The following is a 17,763-nucleotide window of genomic DNA, read 5'->3' as shown; positions in this document are numbered from 1 at the left end:
ACATAAAATCTGAACCTACTAAAATTCACAAAGTTTAAGTACCAGAAATTATACCTGTGATCGCCCCGGCACTGGTTCCACCAGTCTCTACAGTCGTCTAAACCCGTGGCGCCTGCTCAATCCGTGCCACCTGTTGACCCCCAGGCTGCACCTGCTGCAACGCTGCCACTGCTACCGGTTGCAACTTGGGACACATGGGCCTGATATGCCCTGGCTCCCTGCAATGATAGCATACACGAGCCGCTGCCGTCGGAACACTTTTCTTGGGACAACTAGCAACCTTGTGATCGTTGCTCCCACAACTGAAGCAACTCGCACCACTCGGCCTCTGCGTAGCCTCCCACCTCCTCTTGGTTCCCTGTGCAGGCCTACCGCCCCTGCTAGAACCACCCTGCTGCTGAGCCCTACTAGGCTGAACTGCTGGACTAACCGCCACTGAATGTGCCCGGATATCCCCCTCAATTTCTGCTGCAGTCTCAACCAGCTCTGCACGCGCAGCATAACTCCGCCCTCTACAGTGAACTCTCAAATTATCACGTAGAGCCCTCAAGAACCTCCTGATCTGATCCTCCTCAGGCTCCATAGCCGACCCCCATAACAAAGAAGTCGACTAAACTCAAAGTCCAGCTCCCGCACTGACCGCGTTCCCTGAGATAACTGAAGGAACTGCACCTCCAACCGGTCCAATGCCTCTCTAGGAAAATACTTGCGGTTGAACTCCATGACGAAGTCAGCCCAAGTCATCTCCCGCTGCACTATCCTAGAAGCCACTGATCTCATGTTCTCCCACATCCGCAGCCACTGGCTGCCGCTCCTCCGCCACCACTGGTGGCACCACCTAAGCCTGAGCAGGTACCAAAGGTGGTAACCGCTCTAACACCTGTGCTAGCATAGCCGCAAAGTCAACTCCAGGGACTCTACCCACTGGGACTCCCACACCTGGAACCCTAGCATCACTGGCCACTGGAGCATCAACACCGCCCCCTCCGGCCACACTCACTGAATCCCTCGAAACATCCTGCGACTCGCCGACACCCTCAACTGTCACACTCTGGTCCTCGGTCTCACTAACCTTCGAGACTCTGCCCCTACCACGACCACATCCGTGTCCACGACCACGTCCCCGTCCATGACCACGACCAGCAACAGTACCATCTCTAGCCATCTGCAGTACCATGAACAGAAGACTAACCAAACAATTACTATTATAACACAGAAACATAAACTCACCGTGGAATCACACTATAGGCTCGAAGAGGATGTTCTAGGACTCCATGCCACACACAATTGACTAACTCACATAATCAATCAAGACATGCAATCACAAACATCACAACAGAAACCTAGTGAACCCAAAGCTAGAACCGTAAGGGCTCTGATACCAAACTGAAACGATCCGACCCGTTTTTTTTTAAAATAATAGATAAGAAATAATAATATAAGAATAAATAAACTACAACTAGTGGTCCCATACCCACTAGGCACCTAACCACAATCACAATCAACAGCGGAATAACAATACTAATAATAACCAATATTATAACATAATCCATATCCAATAACCAAACATCAGAAAACATGAAACCAGCAACCTAGCAATGTTTCTAATGACTCAACTCTAGCAACCTTGCAATGCGAGACAACATCCAATCGAGTCCCTAGAACATCTTCCTCTTCATTGCCTTGATTCCACAATCACACTTTGCCTTTACCTGCACCACAAACACGCATTGCAATGCATGAGTATTTTATAAACACTCAGTAAGGCAATCCTCCCATCTATTGGGCTATACACACAAGCAATAGAGTCATCTCTAACCATCAAACAACAATAAACAAACTACAAACGACAAACCAGGACTCTGCATCGACCGACACCAACATGCATCGACCGACACCACATGGGGATGCATCGACTGACACAGAAGCTGCATCGACCGATGCAAGTGTAACTTGTATCGACCGACACAGAAGCTGCATCGACCGATGCAAGTGTAACTTGTATCGACCGACACCCAGTCTGCATCGACCGACGCATGCTCGACATAACACGAAACCCTAGAGTTTTACGCGTCGTCCTCGCACTTGCATCGACCGATGCAAGATATGCATTGACCGATGCAATGCCGAGCATCTTGTTTTCCCCGAAGCTTCTCGCCGGATCTTCGTTCTTGCAACCACAAAACTCGATCCCAAGCCACAAGAAAGCTTCCTAACGTCCAAAGCAACGATCTAACAAGTCTAACATCACACAACAAGCAGATTAAAGAGTTCTCTAGCTTAGATAAGCCATGGTCCTGCACTTACCTTTGCCAAGACGATTCTTAACCTTAAACTAATAAGAAAACACTTCCAGGAAGCTCCTAGAACGATCCCAGCTACAGATCTCTACAGGAACAGCCTCAAATCCACAGAAAACACCAATAACACCAAGAACGCACTTTCTCTCTTTCGCTTCTCTCAAAAACGGCTAAAGTTGCCTAACGAGACAAAAAGTCGAGTTAAGGGTTTCCTTCACCCAAAACGCAACATTTAACTTAACTCGTCCGCAGAAAACTGAACCTGCATCGACTGATGTACTTTCTGCATCGACCGATGCAATCTCTAAACCGGGTTTTCGGTTCGCGGATGTTACACTGTCACTCTCGTTGTCTCCGTCGTCTCCATCGCTCTCCTTATCTCTATCGACAACACACTCTCGAACTTCGAACTCAGGATCATCTGGATCACTCTGTTGAACATGCTTTGATATAGGCATTGAAATCGATAAACCCAGAAAACCCAATTTCTCGAGAACCCAGAAATCCCCAATTTCTTGTGAACCTTAATTTTCTCTTAACTCTCGAAATCGTATCTAAAGAAGGGTTTAATGAGGCTTAACAATGTCGTTTAGTCTCATGTTTATTACGAAGAAGAAAAAAACAAAACGACGTTGTTTTGTTACGAGTTGTGGGTAATTAAAGGGATAAACCTGATTATATGGTACAGTAAACATGATTTATAGTTAACTGGGTTTAAGTCACAAAATTATCGGGTTCGATTGGAGGTGTAGGAATTAGTATAAAAACGTAAGTCTATAGAGTATTATTAAGAACATACCTATTTTTGGTATTTTATGAAAAATCATAAAATTTATGTGTAGAAGTTGAAAATGAAAATAGTACAGGGAAAATAATGCGGCAACCTAAAAAATAATTATGAGAAAAAGTATTTGACTTCGGATAAATACTATTTATGTATGGGTAATGTTATACTTTTTTAAAAGGTCATATTTATCCTTAGAAATTATCAATGTCGGTTAAAAAGTTCTTTTTTTTTTGTTGACTGAGTTTTTTAACTACTTTGTCATCGTCGAAGTTTTTTTTACTACTTCCAAAACAATTTTAACAAAAAAAAAAGTGATCCAAAACAATTATATTAACTACTTTTTGTTTCCAACTGTTCGAAACTTGTTTCGTCCCAAGAAACTACCTTACAAGAAAATAATAGTTTTCCCCTTATTGAATAAGTTACAAGAAAATAATAGTTTTCCCCTTATTGAATAAGTTACAAGAAAATATTAATAGGAATAGATAATTGTTAAAAAATAATATTAATCTTTTGTTATTAAAAAGTATGTGTACACCGAAACAGAAACACATTGAGGAAAAACGTTTTTTCTTTTTCTTGAGCTTAGAAAGCCCACTTCTTAGGGCAATAACTGAAAAAGTCTTAGTTCTCCACAAGACCCACAACTTTCTTACGAAGCATAAACATTAGATAATCCTTTTTTTTTGTGCAAAAAACATTAGATAATCCATAAAACTCTTTTAAGAAATGACCAAAAAAATCAAGGTAAAAAAAGCCAAAAATTTATATTTTCAACTAAAATAACAGTTATTTGAGGACACAGCAGTGCAATTTCGTTCAAAACTGATTGAAGTTGATGGCCGTCCATGGCAGTTGCAACTAAGGAAACAGAACATGTTATCTGCCTAACTTTGTATAAGAACATGACCAAAATCCACCACGACACTAGTCACAATCCAAACCTATAACACAGTATTGTCTTTACTTGAATATATTTCTAAAACCAAGATCAAGTCCTCTGTCTCATCATTTAAGTTCATGTTGCGCTCTGCATTTGAAGACTGCCTTTATTGCGTACGCTCACGGCAATCGAGTTCATGTTGCGCTCTGCATTTGTCTTTCTCTATGGTGGTTTCTTTCGTCTCATATTACCGTGCTTTGTTGTGTGTGCTTGCTTGTTGTTGTTTTGTTTTCTTTTTGCATTGTAGTTTTTTGATCTTTTTTTGCTACCTGTATTTCTATGTAAACTTCTGTCACAAACGAAAATTGGTATAAAACTTAACCTTTTACCAAAAAAAAAGTCCTCTGTCTCGATTTGTCTCCACTTTTAGTCTTTGATCTTTCTGCTCTACAACTGTGGGAGTTAGGCACACCAGTAATCTCCAGGTCAAAAAACATGTTTTTTATCTCTATATTAAAAAAAAAAAAATCGATGATATTAACTCTTATTTCCATCGCAAATTCTAATATGTTTTATTTTTTTGAATAAAATGTAAAATTTATTCAATAAAATGTAGTTTTTACATCAAGTGCAGCATGTTGTTAATTCTTTTGTTGATAAATAACTAGAATTTGTTTTAAAAGCTGGTGCCTTTAGCGTGATCCTAACCACTGCTCCATATAACATGTGAACCTCCCTCCAGCTTGAAGCGAGAGCAACCTGTTCCAGACCTGTCTGTCTAGATTTCTGATGAGCTGAGCGATACTGGTGTCTCTCCATGGCGACGTCTATTTCGCTCTTGCTAGAGCGAGTAAATCGAGGCCTGGAAAGCATAGTGGAGTAGAAACAGAGTAGCAGACCCAGCGAAGTGTCTACTAGAAGATGCAGATTACTGTCCCAGTCCGTAAAAAACATGGTCATAAGTAACTTAGAAACTAGACCTGTCCAAACCGCTGAGGAGTAAGAACACTCGAAAAAAAGATGGTTTCAGCTTTCTGGTGATGTAGAGCAAAGAGAACAGGAGGCGTCTACCTGTAAGTTCCAGGACAGCATGCGATCGCCCGTTGTCAAGCGGTTTAGTGTTGCTAACCACACTATGAAGGAGAACTTAGGAGTGCCCTGGTGAAACCAGATACTAGCTGCCCATGGTTGCCTCTGTCGGGATATCCGTGTTTGCTCCCAAGTTTCTTTTGTACTAAGTTTAGTTTTAAACTGATTTCCTTTTCCCCGCCAAAGTACCACGTCCTCTGTTTCCAATAGTCCTCTGTTTCGTATTGTCATGAGAACTGCTTCTAACTGATTCAGGTGGTCTGCTCGATGGTGTCGTTGGCGATGAGTGAGTGCCTCCGCAATAGTGGCATGGAGACCAATCCCCATATGAATTGTACCCCTGGACCCTGCAATATAAACAGCCCTGTAACATCCGCGAACTGAAATCCCGTTTTAGGGATTGCATCGGTCGATGCAGTGGGTGCATCGGTCGATGCAGGTTTAGTTTTCTGCGGACCAGTTAAGTTAAACGCTGCGTTTTGGGTGAAGGAAACCCTTAACTCGACTTTTTGTCTCATTAGGCGAGTTGGCCGTTTTTGAGAGAAACGAAAGAGAGAAAGTGCGTTCTTGGTGTTCTTGGTGTTTTCTGGAGATTTGAGGCTGTTCCTGTGGAGATCTGTAGCTGGGATTATTGTAGGAACTTCCTAGAAGTTTTGTCTTGCGTGTTTAAGGTTCAGAATCGTCTTGGCAAAGGTAAGTGGAGGACCATAACTTATCTAAGCTAGGGAACTCTTTAATCTGCTTGTTGTGTGTTGTTAGACTTGTTAGATTGATAATTGGGACGTTAGGAAGCTTTCTTGTGGCTTGGGATCAAGTCTTGTGGTTGCAGGAACGAAGATCCGGCGAGAAACTTCGGGGAAAACACGATGCTCGGCATTGCATCGGTCGATGCATATCTTGCGTCGGTCGATGCAAATGCGAGGACGGCGCGTAAAACTCTAGGATTTTCGTGTTATGTCGAGCATGCGTCGGTCGATGCAGCTTCTGTGTCGGTCGATGCATCCCCATGTGGTGTCAGTCGATGCATGTTGGTGTCAGTCGATGCAGTGTCCTGGTTTGTCGTTTGTTGTTTGTTGATTGTTGTTTGATGGTTAGAGATGACTCTATTGCTTGTGTGTATAGCCCAGTAGATGGGAGGATTGCCTTACTGAATGTTTTTAAAATACTCATGCATTTCAATTTGTGTTTTTGATGCAGGTAAAGGCAAAGTGTGATCGTGGAATCAAGGCAATGAAGAGGAGGATGTTCTAGTGGTTCACTTTGTTGTCTGGCTTCTGTTAGGTTGCTAGAGTTGAGTCCTAGAATGTTGTTTAGGATTGCTGGTTCTCTGGTTTATGCTGTTTGGATCATTAGTTTATGACTTGGTTTTAATATTGGTTATTAATTATTATTTATTGGATTATTGATTGGTTATTGGTATCTGTGATTTCCGCTGTTGGTTGCGTTTCTGGTTAGGTGGCTAGTGGGTATGGGACCACTAGTTGTAGTTTATTTATTACTATTATTTTTTATATATTATTTATTTATTAAAAAAAAACGGGTCGGGTCGTTTCAAGCCCAGTGGCGACAAATTATCATGCCAAAAGGAGATACATTCTCCATTCTTAACCTCATACCAAACAAAATCCACGGCTAAGGCTCGGTATTTGAGTAGCTTTCTCCACATCCAGGAATCGGAAGTAGTGTTATCTTTGATAGAACAGAACGAACCCTTGTGGAGTATGTAAGTTCGAAGCCATTCCACCCATAAGGAGTTAGACGCCAACATTATCCATATGAGTTTTAAACAACTCACCATATTTGTTTCTTTCAAAGAACGCTAACCCAATCCACCTTCTTCCTTCGGTAAACAGACATCAGTCCATGAGACTTTTCTTTTTGGTATTAAGAGAGGGACCCGACCACAAAAATGCATAACACATACTGTCTATCTCCTTTGTACAAGCTGTTGGCAAGCGGAAAGCTGACATCCAAAAGTTTGTGAGGCTTTGAATGACTGAACTGATGAGCTGTAGACGCTCCGCAAAGGACAAATAGCGCCCTGTCCAGCTGCTGAATTTTTCTCTGATGCGCTCTAGTAGCGGTGTATAGTCGGAAGTTGTCATACACTAGGTTAAGAGGGGCAAACCCAGATAACGAACTAGTAGAGTTCCTGATGCGAATGGGAATGAGCGAAGGATCGCATCTTGTTCAGTATCTGTGACTCCGGCCATGTACAGTGTAGACTTCTCTAGACTAATATTCAGTCCTGAGACGCCTGCAAAGTCATGAAAAGTCTGAAGAATACCCTCAATTGACGTCTTGGTCCCATCAGTAAACACCAATAAGTCATCAGCAAAACACAAGTGTGTAAGACTGATATTCTTATATCGCGGGTGGTAACCGACTCTTCTCTCCTTGGCTGCTTTATCAAGCAATGCGGAAAAGACTTGCATGCACATCACAAAGAGATAGGGAGATAAAGAACAGCCTTGTCTCAACCCTCTTTCCCTGTGAAAAATTCCAGACAACTCACCATTCACTTGAACTGAGAAGGAAGCAGTGGTAATACAAAGCTCAATCCACTTGATAAATTGCATAGGGAAGTGGCAATCCGCTTCAGCAACTCCTACTAGGTCAAGCTAATGGAGCTATGGAAAAAAGTAATAAGCTCACAGAGATTAATAACAAGATGGACTGCGCATATAGTGACCTTAATACCAAGATTGAAGCTTTAACTTGCAGATGCTTCTCCTAGAGAGCAAGAGTGAATCTTCTTCTTCTAGACAACTCAATGGGACATAAATTGACAATCTAAAGGAGTTTGCCACTGCCAAAGCTATCTCTCTCAAAGAACTACCTTCAACGCTCACTAAGGACAGTGACAACCAACTTGGGGAGGATTTTCTTCAACAAGAGGAGCAGAATGAGAAGAGAACTGAGCTTGAGACAACACTCGACCATACACTCGACCATGCACACGGTCGAGTGCCTGGTCGAGTCATTGCTCAAAAATCTAGCAAGCCAGTTCGGTTTATTCCTCCTCCCTATCAGCCACATTTGCCATTTCCAGGACGGTTTAAAGAGCAAATGCTGAAAAAGTACAAGGCTTCTATTGATAAGAAAGCATTGATGGTCTTGAGTCATGAACCTTTGTTACAAGATGTTGAAATGAAAGAGAAGCCAAAAGTTAAAGAGCTTGAGCAGAAGAGGAAAACTATTGATGGGCATATCTTCATGATTGAAGAGAAAGGTCATGAAACTGAGTCTGAAATCTTTGAGGGTGTGAATGGGGTAGAAACAGAGAACTCGACCTACTGCTTGACCTACCACTCAACCAAGAACCTTAGGTCACTCGACCGAGTGGTACCAAATCACCTAGAATGCCCAGACTTCAACCCCAAGCTTCACCAACAACAAGAGCCAAGAAATCCTTCCTCTGATGGTTTGTCTGAGCTTCAAACTATCAACATTCTACATGATTCAGTGAGGAAGTTAACAACTAAGGATGAGGAGATAAGTGGGCATATCAAGCAGCTCCGTGGTAAAGTCAAAAGTCCCTCTCCAAAGAAAACAAGGCAAGGTCTGAGCATTATTAGTAGACACAACTCTTTTAGCATTGACCCAGGAATAATAGGAGCAATGCAATCTTTAAGAACTGAGGGGACTTCATCACCTCTATATGATCCTTCCAAACCATAAGAAGTATGCAAAGTCAAGATTAGATACTTTAAACAAGCTCACTTGGGAGGAAGTCCCAAAGGTATCCTTGTACATATTGGTTTAAGTTTCTTGTTATTTTGATCTTGTTTTCTTTAGTGTTATGGATGGTCAGGTAATAAGAATGGAGTTTAAGCACTTGGTGATATTCCAATAAATGAATTCCACCCTCAGCCCATCCCAAGTAATACTCCAAATTTATTTGTATATACCGTTGCATTTCTTGTTTTTATGTTGTTTCTTGATTCTTGAATCCTTTTCCAAATTTTCTTACACAAGGGACTGTGTAATTTAAGTTTGGGGGAGGGTTTGAGATGACATTTGACATTGCTTTCTATTTTCTTATTTCAAATTTTTAGCATAATCATATTAGTACTTTCATTTCATCTATGGCATAGAAAAACCAAAAAATTTGAAATTTTTTCACAAAAATCTTTAAAAAATAGAGTGTTCATGTAGTTTGCATTGCATATTAGGATCTTGTTAGCATGTTTCATATAGGACTTTTTCATAATTTGCATTAGGGATCAATGATGAGTTTAGCCTTGTTAATACTGTTTGAATTCACTAAACTAGGATCAATGCCCAAGTTAATAGTACTTTGATGCTAGTTGAGTGGTTAGAAACATAAGATTGAACCAAGTCTAGAACTCTTACATTGCATTCTGTCTAAACTAAAGCATGTTGTCATTTGAAGTCATTTCCTATTTATAAGAACCTAATATTGATTTTTAAATATCAGTTTGTGCAATGCTTTCAACTCATGGATACTTTATACATATTTGGATCATCTTTCCCATTTTTACCACTCTTGTTGATCCAAGTAGCTGATTTCATCATTGAATCAGTTTTCCCCCACCCATAACCAACCTTTCTTTCAAGCCATGTTTATTCTTCTGTGTGTGAGGCGTATTTTGGGATTGAGCTTGGTAGAAAGTGTTAGGTTTGAACTGACAAGAATAGATAGGACTAGGTGGTTTAATTTCTGGGTTTGGGACTTGGTGTATTCTAAAAGAAAAGAAAAGAGTGAAAAGAGAAAGAAAAGGTAAATTCCTTAGGAGGGAAGTGTTTTAAAGTAAATTCAAGCTCTAAGTGAAAGAATGGGGTGTAGTAAAAGTTTCAAATAAGGTTCTGGTCAAAGAAAAGAAAGAAAGAAAAGAAGAGTCTAATAAAAAGCTTTATGACTTGGGAAACAAGTAAGAAAGAGAACCTTAGCATTTAAGAAAGAAATCCCAATTCCACTTTAGAAATCAGTAAGAAACCTCTCCTAGCACTGAAAAACAAAAGGAAAAAAGGGAAAAAGAGAAAAGATGAAGCTAAAGGGTAGAAATAGGACATTATGAGATTAGAATGATAGGAACAAACACTTGGGTATCTTTGGGTAGACAAGGTTCTGTATGTGTCTAAGTAATCTTACCTTTAGCCTTCTTCTAAAGCTCAATCCACTTTTTGTGAGAGAAACCCTGTTATTGATAAGCCCCACTCAATAGAGAGACCATTTTTGTCTCTAAACCCTTATTACCAAGCCAAATTAGTTTAAACATTGCATAATCTGATTCATGTTCTTGTTTAATGAATGTTAAAGGAAATGACTGATCTGAATGCATGTGGAAGTCTAACGCTTGAATCAGTTAAGGTTGTAAAAGGCTTGTATAAAATCTTGAAGTATAGCTCATTCACCTTTCATCATAGTACTAGTAACTTGGACATTGATTCTAGCTAGTCTATTAACATGTTTAAGGTTATGAGATCCCACCTTCAACCCTCTCTTCCTTCTTATGTCTTCTTTGTTTGCTTGAGGGCAAGCAAAGACTAAGTTTGGGGGAGTTGATGTACATATATTTTACCATGTTTAACCATAGTTTATCCTTCTCTTTTGCATTTTTTTTAGTAGTAATTCCTTAGGTTTTATAGCCATTTCTGTCCAAATTTGCACTTAGAATGTTTAGAAGCATGCATTGCATACATTTGTTCATTTGGAGTATTATTAGGTGTTATGGAGTTTTAAAAGGCTAAGTAAGGACTTGGGGCTATTTATGGAGCTAAACAATAGGACTAGAAGCATCAAGATCGTAGAAGGAAGCAGTCCACCATGCCACTCGACTAGACACACGGTCGGGCACTAACGAGCTCCTCAAAGATTGATTCGAATTAAGATCTTCTTTTTAGATTCAGCTTCCGCACCCTTCACCAAAGTTGTAGACCATCGAGTTACCTTTGCAATGCTGGTGGTCTAAGGTCAATCCGAGTTGTATTTCAAGATTTATCCCTGTTTTACTGAACAGATATTGTCCCAGATCGAAGACTAGAGCTACTTGACGGACCAACCACTCGACCAATGCACTCGAACCGCCACTCGACCGTGTGTAACTCGTGGACTCGACCGTGTGATACTAAGGGATTCAACCGTTTGTAAGAAAGGGAATGGACCACTCGACCAAGCCACTCGACCGCTTGTGGTCGAGTACATCAAGTCGACTTTCTATTTTGTCAGCTAGCCAAATCAGGGCTTCCTTCCCTCACTATATATACCCCTTGTACCTTGTGGCTGCAAAGAGGAGGAAAAAAAAACTTTTTAGGAGTTCTACTAGTTTTTCCCCTTTGGGGATTTATTTACTTTATTGCATCATTATCTACTTTTGTTCTTGCTTTTTCCAGAATTTTCTTAGTTTGTAATCTTTAGAACTTTCAGTGTGTTGAGAATCTGGGTTTGATACTTTGTATTGAATTAAAGATATCTCTCTTATCTATCTTATCATGTTAGTTTCATCATTTTCTGGGTTTATGTTTATTATCATCATGATCTGTTCATCTGAGTAGTGAGTTAGGATTCTGGAGATGGATTAGGCTGGTTTAGGGCTATGGTTGTTTAGATTAGTTAAGCTTGTTTGATAATATATCTCTTCTGGGTTAGATGTGCTCTAAGCTGTTCTTATATCTGAGAGGGTAAGAATAGATCTTAAGCTTTTTTTTTTTTTTTTGAACAATCAGTTGTTAGATAAAGCTAATACTGGAGATTATCATGCTTATCCCAAGAGATTGGTTGTATAAGGTGGTTTTTGACAAATAATGGTCTGGACCTTAATGCCTGTTCAGTATGGTTTCACCAATGAGAGTTGGGTTAGGATGTTACTGTAACTTGATCACTTCTGTCATGAGAGTGGATTAGTGAGATATTAAGATCATTGTCTAGAGATAACTCACGTTTGATTGAGATTTGTTAACTAGTTTAGATAGCCACAGCTTGAACACCAGCCCATGAATCCATCTCTAGGAGCCTACTTTGTTATTTGATTGTTTGTTATTGCATCTAGTCTTGTTCCATTGCATTTTGTTCTGTATTAAGCTTGGAATTTCTTATGTTCTTCTGTTCAGAACCACTCGACCCCCCCCCCCCCACTCGACCTAGTGCATACTCAAGCCCAGTTTACTTCCTTCTTTATGTTCTGTTTCATTTCAGTTTGCTTTTGAAATTCATTTGTTAGTAATTTGCTATTGCTTAGCATAGTTTATTGCACTTTGATAACTCTCTAATTTACATGTTTTAAGCATCCCTTTTTGTCCATATTATGCATTGTTTTCACCATAACCTTAGCATTTTTAGGTCATTTACTGTAGGAATCCACATTTAGGCCATTTAGGGTGTTGCATTATTGCATTTGCATATTTTGGATGAAAACAGGTGCTTAAGAGCCGAAAATGGAGAGAAACAAGGTCAAATCCGAGCATGTACCCGAAAGAGCTATGGAGCAGGAAGAACAGTCCGAACACCAACCTGATCGAAGAGGATCTAAGAGCAGGAAGAACAATCCGAGGACCTATTCGAAGAGCAACCCGAGCTCATTCTCGTGCACCCCACTGAGCAGACCCTCGGGTAGGATTGGGAAGCTAGGGTTAATGGGTTTCCATATATAAACCCCCCCCCCCTCTTTTTCCTCTTGCCCTAGCACGCCGCAGACCCTCAGAACAGAGAGCGAGAGCTTCTAGGAGAGAAACTGAGCAATTCAAACTCTTTCTACTACTTTGTTAGGATTTATTTTACATTTCTTTTGCTATTCTTTTTAGATTTCGGTTATGTACTCTTCTACTCTACTTTTATTTTCAATACAATGCAATTTTCATTTATCTATGCTTTTGTGTTTCCTGCAATGAGATCTTAGTAGTGAAACAAAGTTTCTAAGGATGGGATAGATTATTTTGTGTTATTGATCGGTTAGGATGTCTTAGTTTGGATGTTTGTGTTTTATAAATTCCCTTCTAGATTGGTGTTCTTAATGCTATCAACAGACCGAGAGGTTGAGATTAGATCTAGGGCGTTTTACCATCGAGAAGTGTAGATGAAATGCTTGAATCAATTAATGCTAGAGATTTACTCACTTAGCCTAAGAGATTAGATGAGTAAGGGGTTTATTGACAATAATGAATTAGTTTGTATTGCCTGCTTGGTCATGTTTCTCCAACGAGAGTTGGGTAGGGAAGTGATTAAGGTTGATTGCTTCTATCACGAGAGTGTTTTAATAAGATTTTAGAGATTCATTGTCTAGGGAATATTTGCTTGAGGCATGTAGGACATCCATATCGGTCAGGAACATTTAGGAGTCGATTACCCCATCCTTAGGAGCTTTCGTATTTAGATTGTTTACATTTTATTCATAACTCGATCCCTTACCCGAACAGGTACACGATCACCTGCTTCGAGTATACCTTCGAGCTGTTCTTACTTGTCTTGCTTACTCGACCACCCCACCCGATCATGTACTCGAATGCTTGCATTGAGTGCTTAGGTCGCGTGGTTCTTTTTTATTTGCTTTCTTTTATTTATTTTAGGATTGTTAGATCAAACCCATTTATTGCTTTGCCTGACTTGCTTGTTTATGATCGCATCTTATCTGCTAGCATAACAACCATTTGGATTGATAACACTTTCTACTACAATTGCATAGGGAATTGATACCCTGGGTGAAAATCCTACTATCAATTTGGCGCCGTTGCCATTTGGTTGCATTTAAATTTGCAACGTCTAAGATTTCAGCACTTGCTAGATCAAGTTCTATTTTCCATTTTTGTTCGGTACTGACTTGTTTGCATTCGTGTTTGTTTGATTTGCATTTGAGGTACAACCCGAGTACTGTAACAACCCGTCCCGTGGACCCCACTAGCCTCACTACTAGCCCACTAGCCTCACTGCTAGCCACCCCAACGGACCCCAAGCTGGCCATGCAGGGCATCGATCCTAACCCATCCCTGTGGATATCCCAATCCACCAGTAGGTTATTGGTGCGCCAGGCTTGGGGTCTGTTTGGGCGGCTAGCAGTGAGGCTAGTGGGCTAGCAGCGAGGCTAGTGGGGTCCACGGGACGGGTTGTTACATAAACACAAAAGCTAAAATCCCAAAAGGGTAAAAACTAGGTTCTCTTCTGCTCTAGCTCCTTTGTCTGCTTCTCTTGAATGCTCCACTCTCCTTCAGCATTTCTCCATGCTCCATTGGGTCCTAAATCACCTGTTTATGCAAGAAACAATGCAATGCAATGCAATATCTACTCTAATGCATAAACAGCCCTAAAACTACTCAAATGATGACCTAACAAGCTAGTAAATCATGCAAAATGTGTAAATAAACTAAGGTAAGACAAGGTAAAAATATATGAACATCAAAGTCCAGCAACCGCAACCAACAACAATTGAGGAGGTCATGAATAATCAGAATGGTCCACCAGCTCCTCAAGAGAGGACCAACATAGGAGCAGGAGATGCTCCATCTACTCATACTCAAAGACATGGCATTGTGCCACCTGCAGTTATTTTCCTTTTCTTTGAATATAATGTTAAATTAGAGTCAAGAAAAATAAACGCTTTTACAATGCATAACCAGAGTCTTTTTGTATGCTAAACTGTTTCTAAATCTAGGATGTTACAATATTAGTAGAATCTTGCAGCGAACCATGCCTAAATGGTATCAAACCCAGCGTTCCCAATCGTGCTTAAACGGTTGCGAACGTTTTTGTCGATCAATTTAACAAGTTTTTCCACCGTAGAGGAAGGTCACCATAGCACAGCATATCCCTCCCTCCAAATATAATGCAGGGTATTCTGATTAGTGTAAACAATAAGAAACCTTGTTGTCTTGTCAAGCTTATTTTTGTCCACTAGAGCCACGATTTCTCTCCAATTTGCAGTATACTTGTTCAAGAGCAGTCCCACAGTGAGCTACTTCCACACATTTTGAGAAAAAGGACCTTGGAAAAACAGGTGATCACTTGTTTCCATGGGATGGTTACAGAGTTTGCAAGAAGGATTGACATTGGAGCTCCACTTTTGCATTATATCGCCCGTGGAGTGCCTGTTTTTCATCACCATCCATGACATAAAATCATATTTGGGAGTAGAGTAAGGAAACCATACCGCTTTGTAGTGAGGCATATCTGGTCTAGCAACTCGAATGAGAGACCAAGTCTCCTTAGTTTGAAAGCTTCGATGATAGACATTGTCTCTCCTTTTCCAAAGCGCAACATCTCGCTCTGCATTTCGGAGCAGTTTGCTTTTCTGTATCTCCTCCTCAGCTTGGTTTAAAAGTGTTTGTCTATGCCTCCGCTGCCGTGGCATGGCCATAACTTCTGCAACTGTGCTCGCTTTTGTGATACCAAGAGAGGTGATTCCTCTATCTCCAAAAATGTCATATAGACATCCCATAGGACACCATTTATCAAACCAAAAAGAAGTAGATTCACCATTATTTACCTTCACCGGATGAAACTGAATAGCTAAACTCCTGTATTTCAAAATTTTATTCCACATCCAAGAGCCAGTTGGAGAAATCAGCTTCTCTGCCCACAAAAAGCCGGATCGTATGAGATACTTTTTAACCCAATCCACCCATAATGAATCCTGAGCAGAAAGAACTCTCCATATTGGCTTTAAAACACTTACTTTGTTTGCTTCCTCTATATACCACAGACCTAAGCCTCCTTCCCTCTTAGGTAAGAATACCTCAGTCCATGCCACCTTTGCTTTCTTGGGATTCAGAGATGGACCAGACCATAAAAAATCAGAGCATAGCTTGTCTATATCCCTTATACAAGCTTTAGGTAGTCGAAAAGCAGCAATCCAGAAATTTGTTAAGCTAAAAATCATAGAGCTTAACAGTTGTAGCCGGCCTGCAAAAGAGAGCGTCCTAGCTGTCCAGGAGCTTACTTGCAAACGTATCTTTTCTATAAGTGGAAGGTAGTCTGCAGCAGACATTCTTTTGGGGAGAAGAGGTAATTCTAGATATCGAACCGGTAAGTCACCAGATGCAAAAGGGAACTGTTCAAGGATCTCTACTCTCAGATCCTGAGATATATCTGCCATGAACAAGGTCGATTTCTCAAGACTTATCTTTAACCCTGATTGATTAGCAAAATCATCAAAAACCTCCAAGACTCCCTGAATAGATCGCTTGGTCCCATCAGCAAACACCACGAGATCATCCGCAAAGCATAAGTGAGTAAGGTTGAGCAGTTTACATTTGGGATGGAAATTAAACTTTTTGTCTTAAACTGCTTTGTCACGCTTGCGAGATAGTACATTCATGCAGATAACAAACAAGTAGGGACTAAGAAAGCAGCCTTATCGCAAACCTCTCTTACTGCCAAAATAATAGGCCAATTCTCCATTTACTTGAACTGAGAAGGAGGCAGACGTTATGCAAGTTTGAATCCAGAGGACAAATTGTTCAGGGAAGTCAAGTGCCTGTAAGGTTTTGAGTAGGAACCCCCATTGCACTGAATCGAATGCTTTGGAGATGTCAATTTTCATTGCACAACGGGAGAGAGAAATTCTTTATGATAATCCTTAACGAGCTCCGTAGCAAGGAGGACATTCTCCATCAGTAATCTATTTTTTATAAAAGCAGATTGATTGGAAGAGATGAACTTGGGGAGAATGAGCTTGAGTCTAGTAGCAAGGAGCTTTGATATTACTTTGTACACAACATTGCAGCATGAGATTGCCCTGTAATCTTTCATTATCTGTGCTTCTGTTTTCTTCGGTATTAGAGCTAAGATGGTTGAATTAATACTCTTAGGGAGGAAACTTGTTCGGAAAAACAACTGAATAGCTACTACAAAGTCATCCCCCACGATGGACCATGATTCTTTGAAGAACTCCACATTGAACCCATCTGGATCGGGAGATCTGTTTGTACGCATAGAAAGCATAACCTTTTGAATTTCCTCCCTAGAGACCTCTCGTGTAAGAAGGGACTTATCATGTTCTTCACATTTGAAGTCCAAAATGTCCGCCAAGTTCTTCGTGGAACATTCAACATACTCTGCAGGGGAATGAGTGAGGAACTCTTGAAAGTATCTCACCGCTTCATCTTTAATATGAGTGTGATCTGTAACTACTCTCCCATCCTCACATTGAATCTCCTTTATGTTATTTCTTTGCTCCTGTAGTTTTACATAAGCATAGAAAGCTTTATTGTTTTGATCACCAATCTTTAGCCAGTTAAGTTTGGCTTTTTGTTGCATGAAACACTCTTCAATATCAGTCAATTTTCGCCATTTAGCATACCCCTCAGCCTCTCCATGTATCGCCTGTGGGGACGGATTAGTCATAGTTCTTCCCTCCAAATCACAGAGGGCTGCATATGCCTCCTTGGTGCGTATTGATGTAGTACTTTTACTTCAATTAAATTATCAATCCACAATCTGCATTAATCAACTCACTAAGAATGCACAAAGATGCTCAATCTAAACTTAAAAAGGAATTGGTTTATTGTAACAGTCTTAACTAAGCAAGGCAAACAAATTGTAAAATGCTCAACAAATAAACCTAAGGAGAATCTAAGGGTTAAGATAATTGATTAGGAGTGAGATAAGAGATAGATTATGGAGTATCAAACAACTTACACTAAGCAAGATCCTTAGACCATAGAACACTAAGCAAGATTAACACATTTCATTGATATTAATCCCTTTAGTAATCAATCAATCATCAACTTCTTCCAAAGGAAATTAAATGATC

At 40.3% G+C, this 17,763-nt stretch overlaps 2 protein-coding genes across 2 annotated transcripts; both read right to left on the bottom strand.

Annotated features, from left to right (window-relative positions):
- Positions 1-4,594: 4,594 nt before the first annotated feature.
- Positions 4,595-7,638, bottom strand: LOC147950238 (uncharacterized). The gene is made up of 3 exons (XM_087512576.1): positions 7,188-7,638; positions 5,100-5,406; positions 4,595-4,832 (listed from the first exon to the last, which is right to left on the bottom strand). The coding sequence occupies exons 1-3, from the start codon at positions 7,636-7,638 to the stop codon at positions 4,595-4,597; spliced, it is 996 nt and encodes a 331-aa protein (XP_087368702.1).
- A 6,524-nt stretch (positions 7,639-14,162) lies between these two features.
- On the bottom strand, positions 14,163-16,409 carry LOC147950237 (uncharacterized). The gene is made up of 3 exons (XM_087512571.1): positions 16,340-16,409; positions 14,994-16,139; positions 14,163-14,257 (listed from the first exon to the last, which is right to left on the bottom strand). The coding sequence occupies exons 1-3, from the start codon at positions 16,407-16,409 to the stop codon at positions 14,163-14,165; spliced, it is 1,311 nt and encodes a 436-aa protein (XP_087368697.1).
- Between the last annotated feature and the right edge of the window lie 1,354 nt (positions 16,410-17,763).

The sequence above is a fragment of the Camelina sativa genome, chromosome 1 (assembly GCF_030686135.1).
Source record: "Camelina sativa cultivar CO46 ecotype springtype chromosome 1, ASM3068613v1".
Lineage (NCBI taxonomy): Eukaryota > Viridiplantae > Streptophyta > Magnoliopsida > Brassicales > Brassicaceae > Camelina > Camelina sativa.
Note: the sequence above shows the minus strand (reverse complement) of the source record. Positions and strands in the feature narration are given on the sequence as shown.

Coding starts and splice junctions, on each gene's coding strand:
- LOC147950238 (XM_087512576.1), bottom strand. CDS start 7,638: ATGCAATTTATCAAGTGGATTGAGCTTTGTATTACCACTGCTTCCTTC. Junction 5,407..7,187: donor TCTACTAGTTCGTTATCTGG/GTTTGCCCCTCT, acceptor TTTATATTGCAG/GGTCCAGGGGTACAATTCAT. Junction 4,833..5,099: donor AAGTTCTCCTTCATAGTGTG/GTTAGCAACACT, acceptor TATGCTTTCCAG/GCCTCGATTTACTCGCTCTA.
- LOC147950237 (XM_087512571.1), bottom strand. CDS start 16,409: ATGGAGAATTGGCCTATTATTTTGGCAGTAAGAGAGGTTTGCGATAAG. Junction 16,140..16,339: donor TGCTTTCTTAGTCCCTACTT/GTTTGTTATCTG, acceptor CTAATCAATCAG/GGTTAAAGATAAGTCTTGAG. Junction 14,258..14,993: donor TGATCACCTGTTTTTCCAAG/GTCCTTTTTCTC, acceptor TTGCATAAACAG/GTGATTTAGGACCCAATGGA.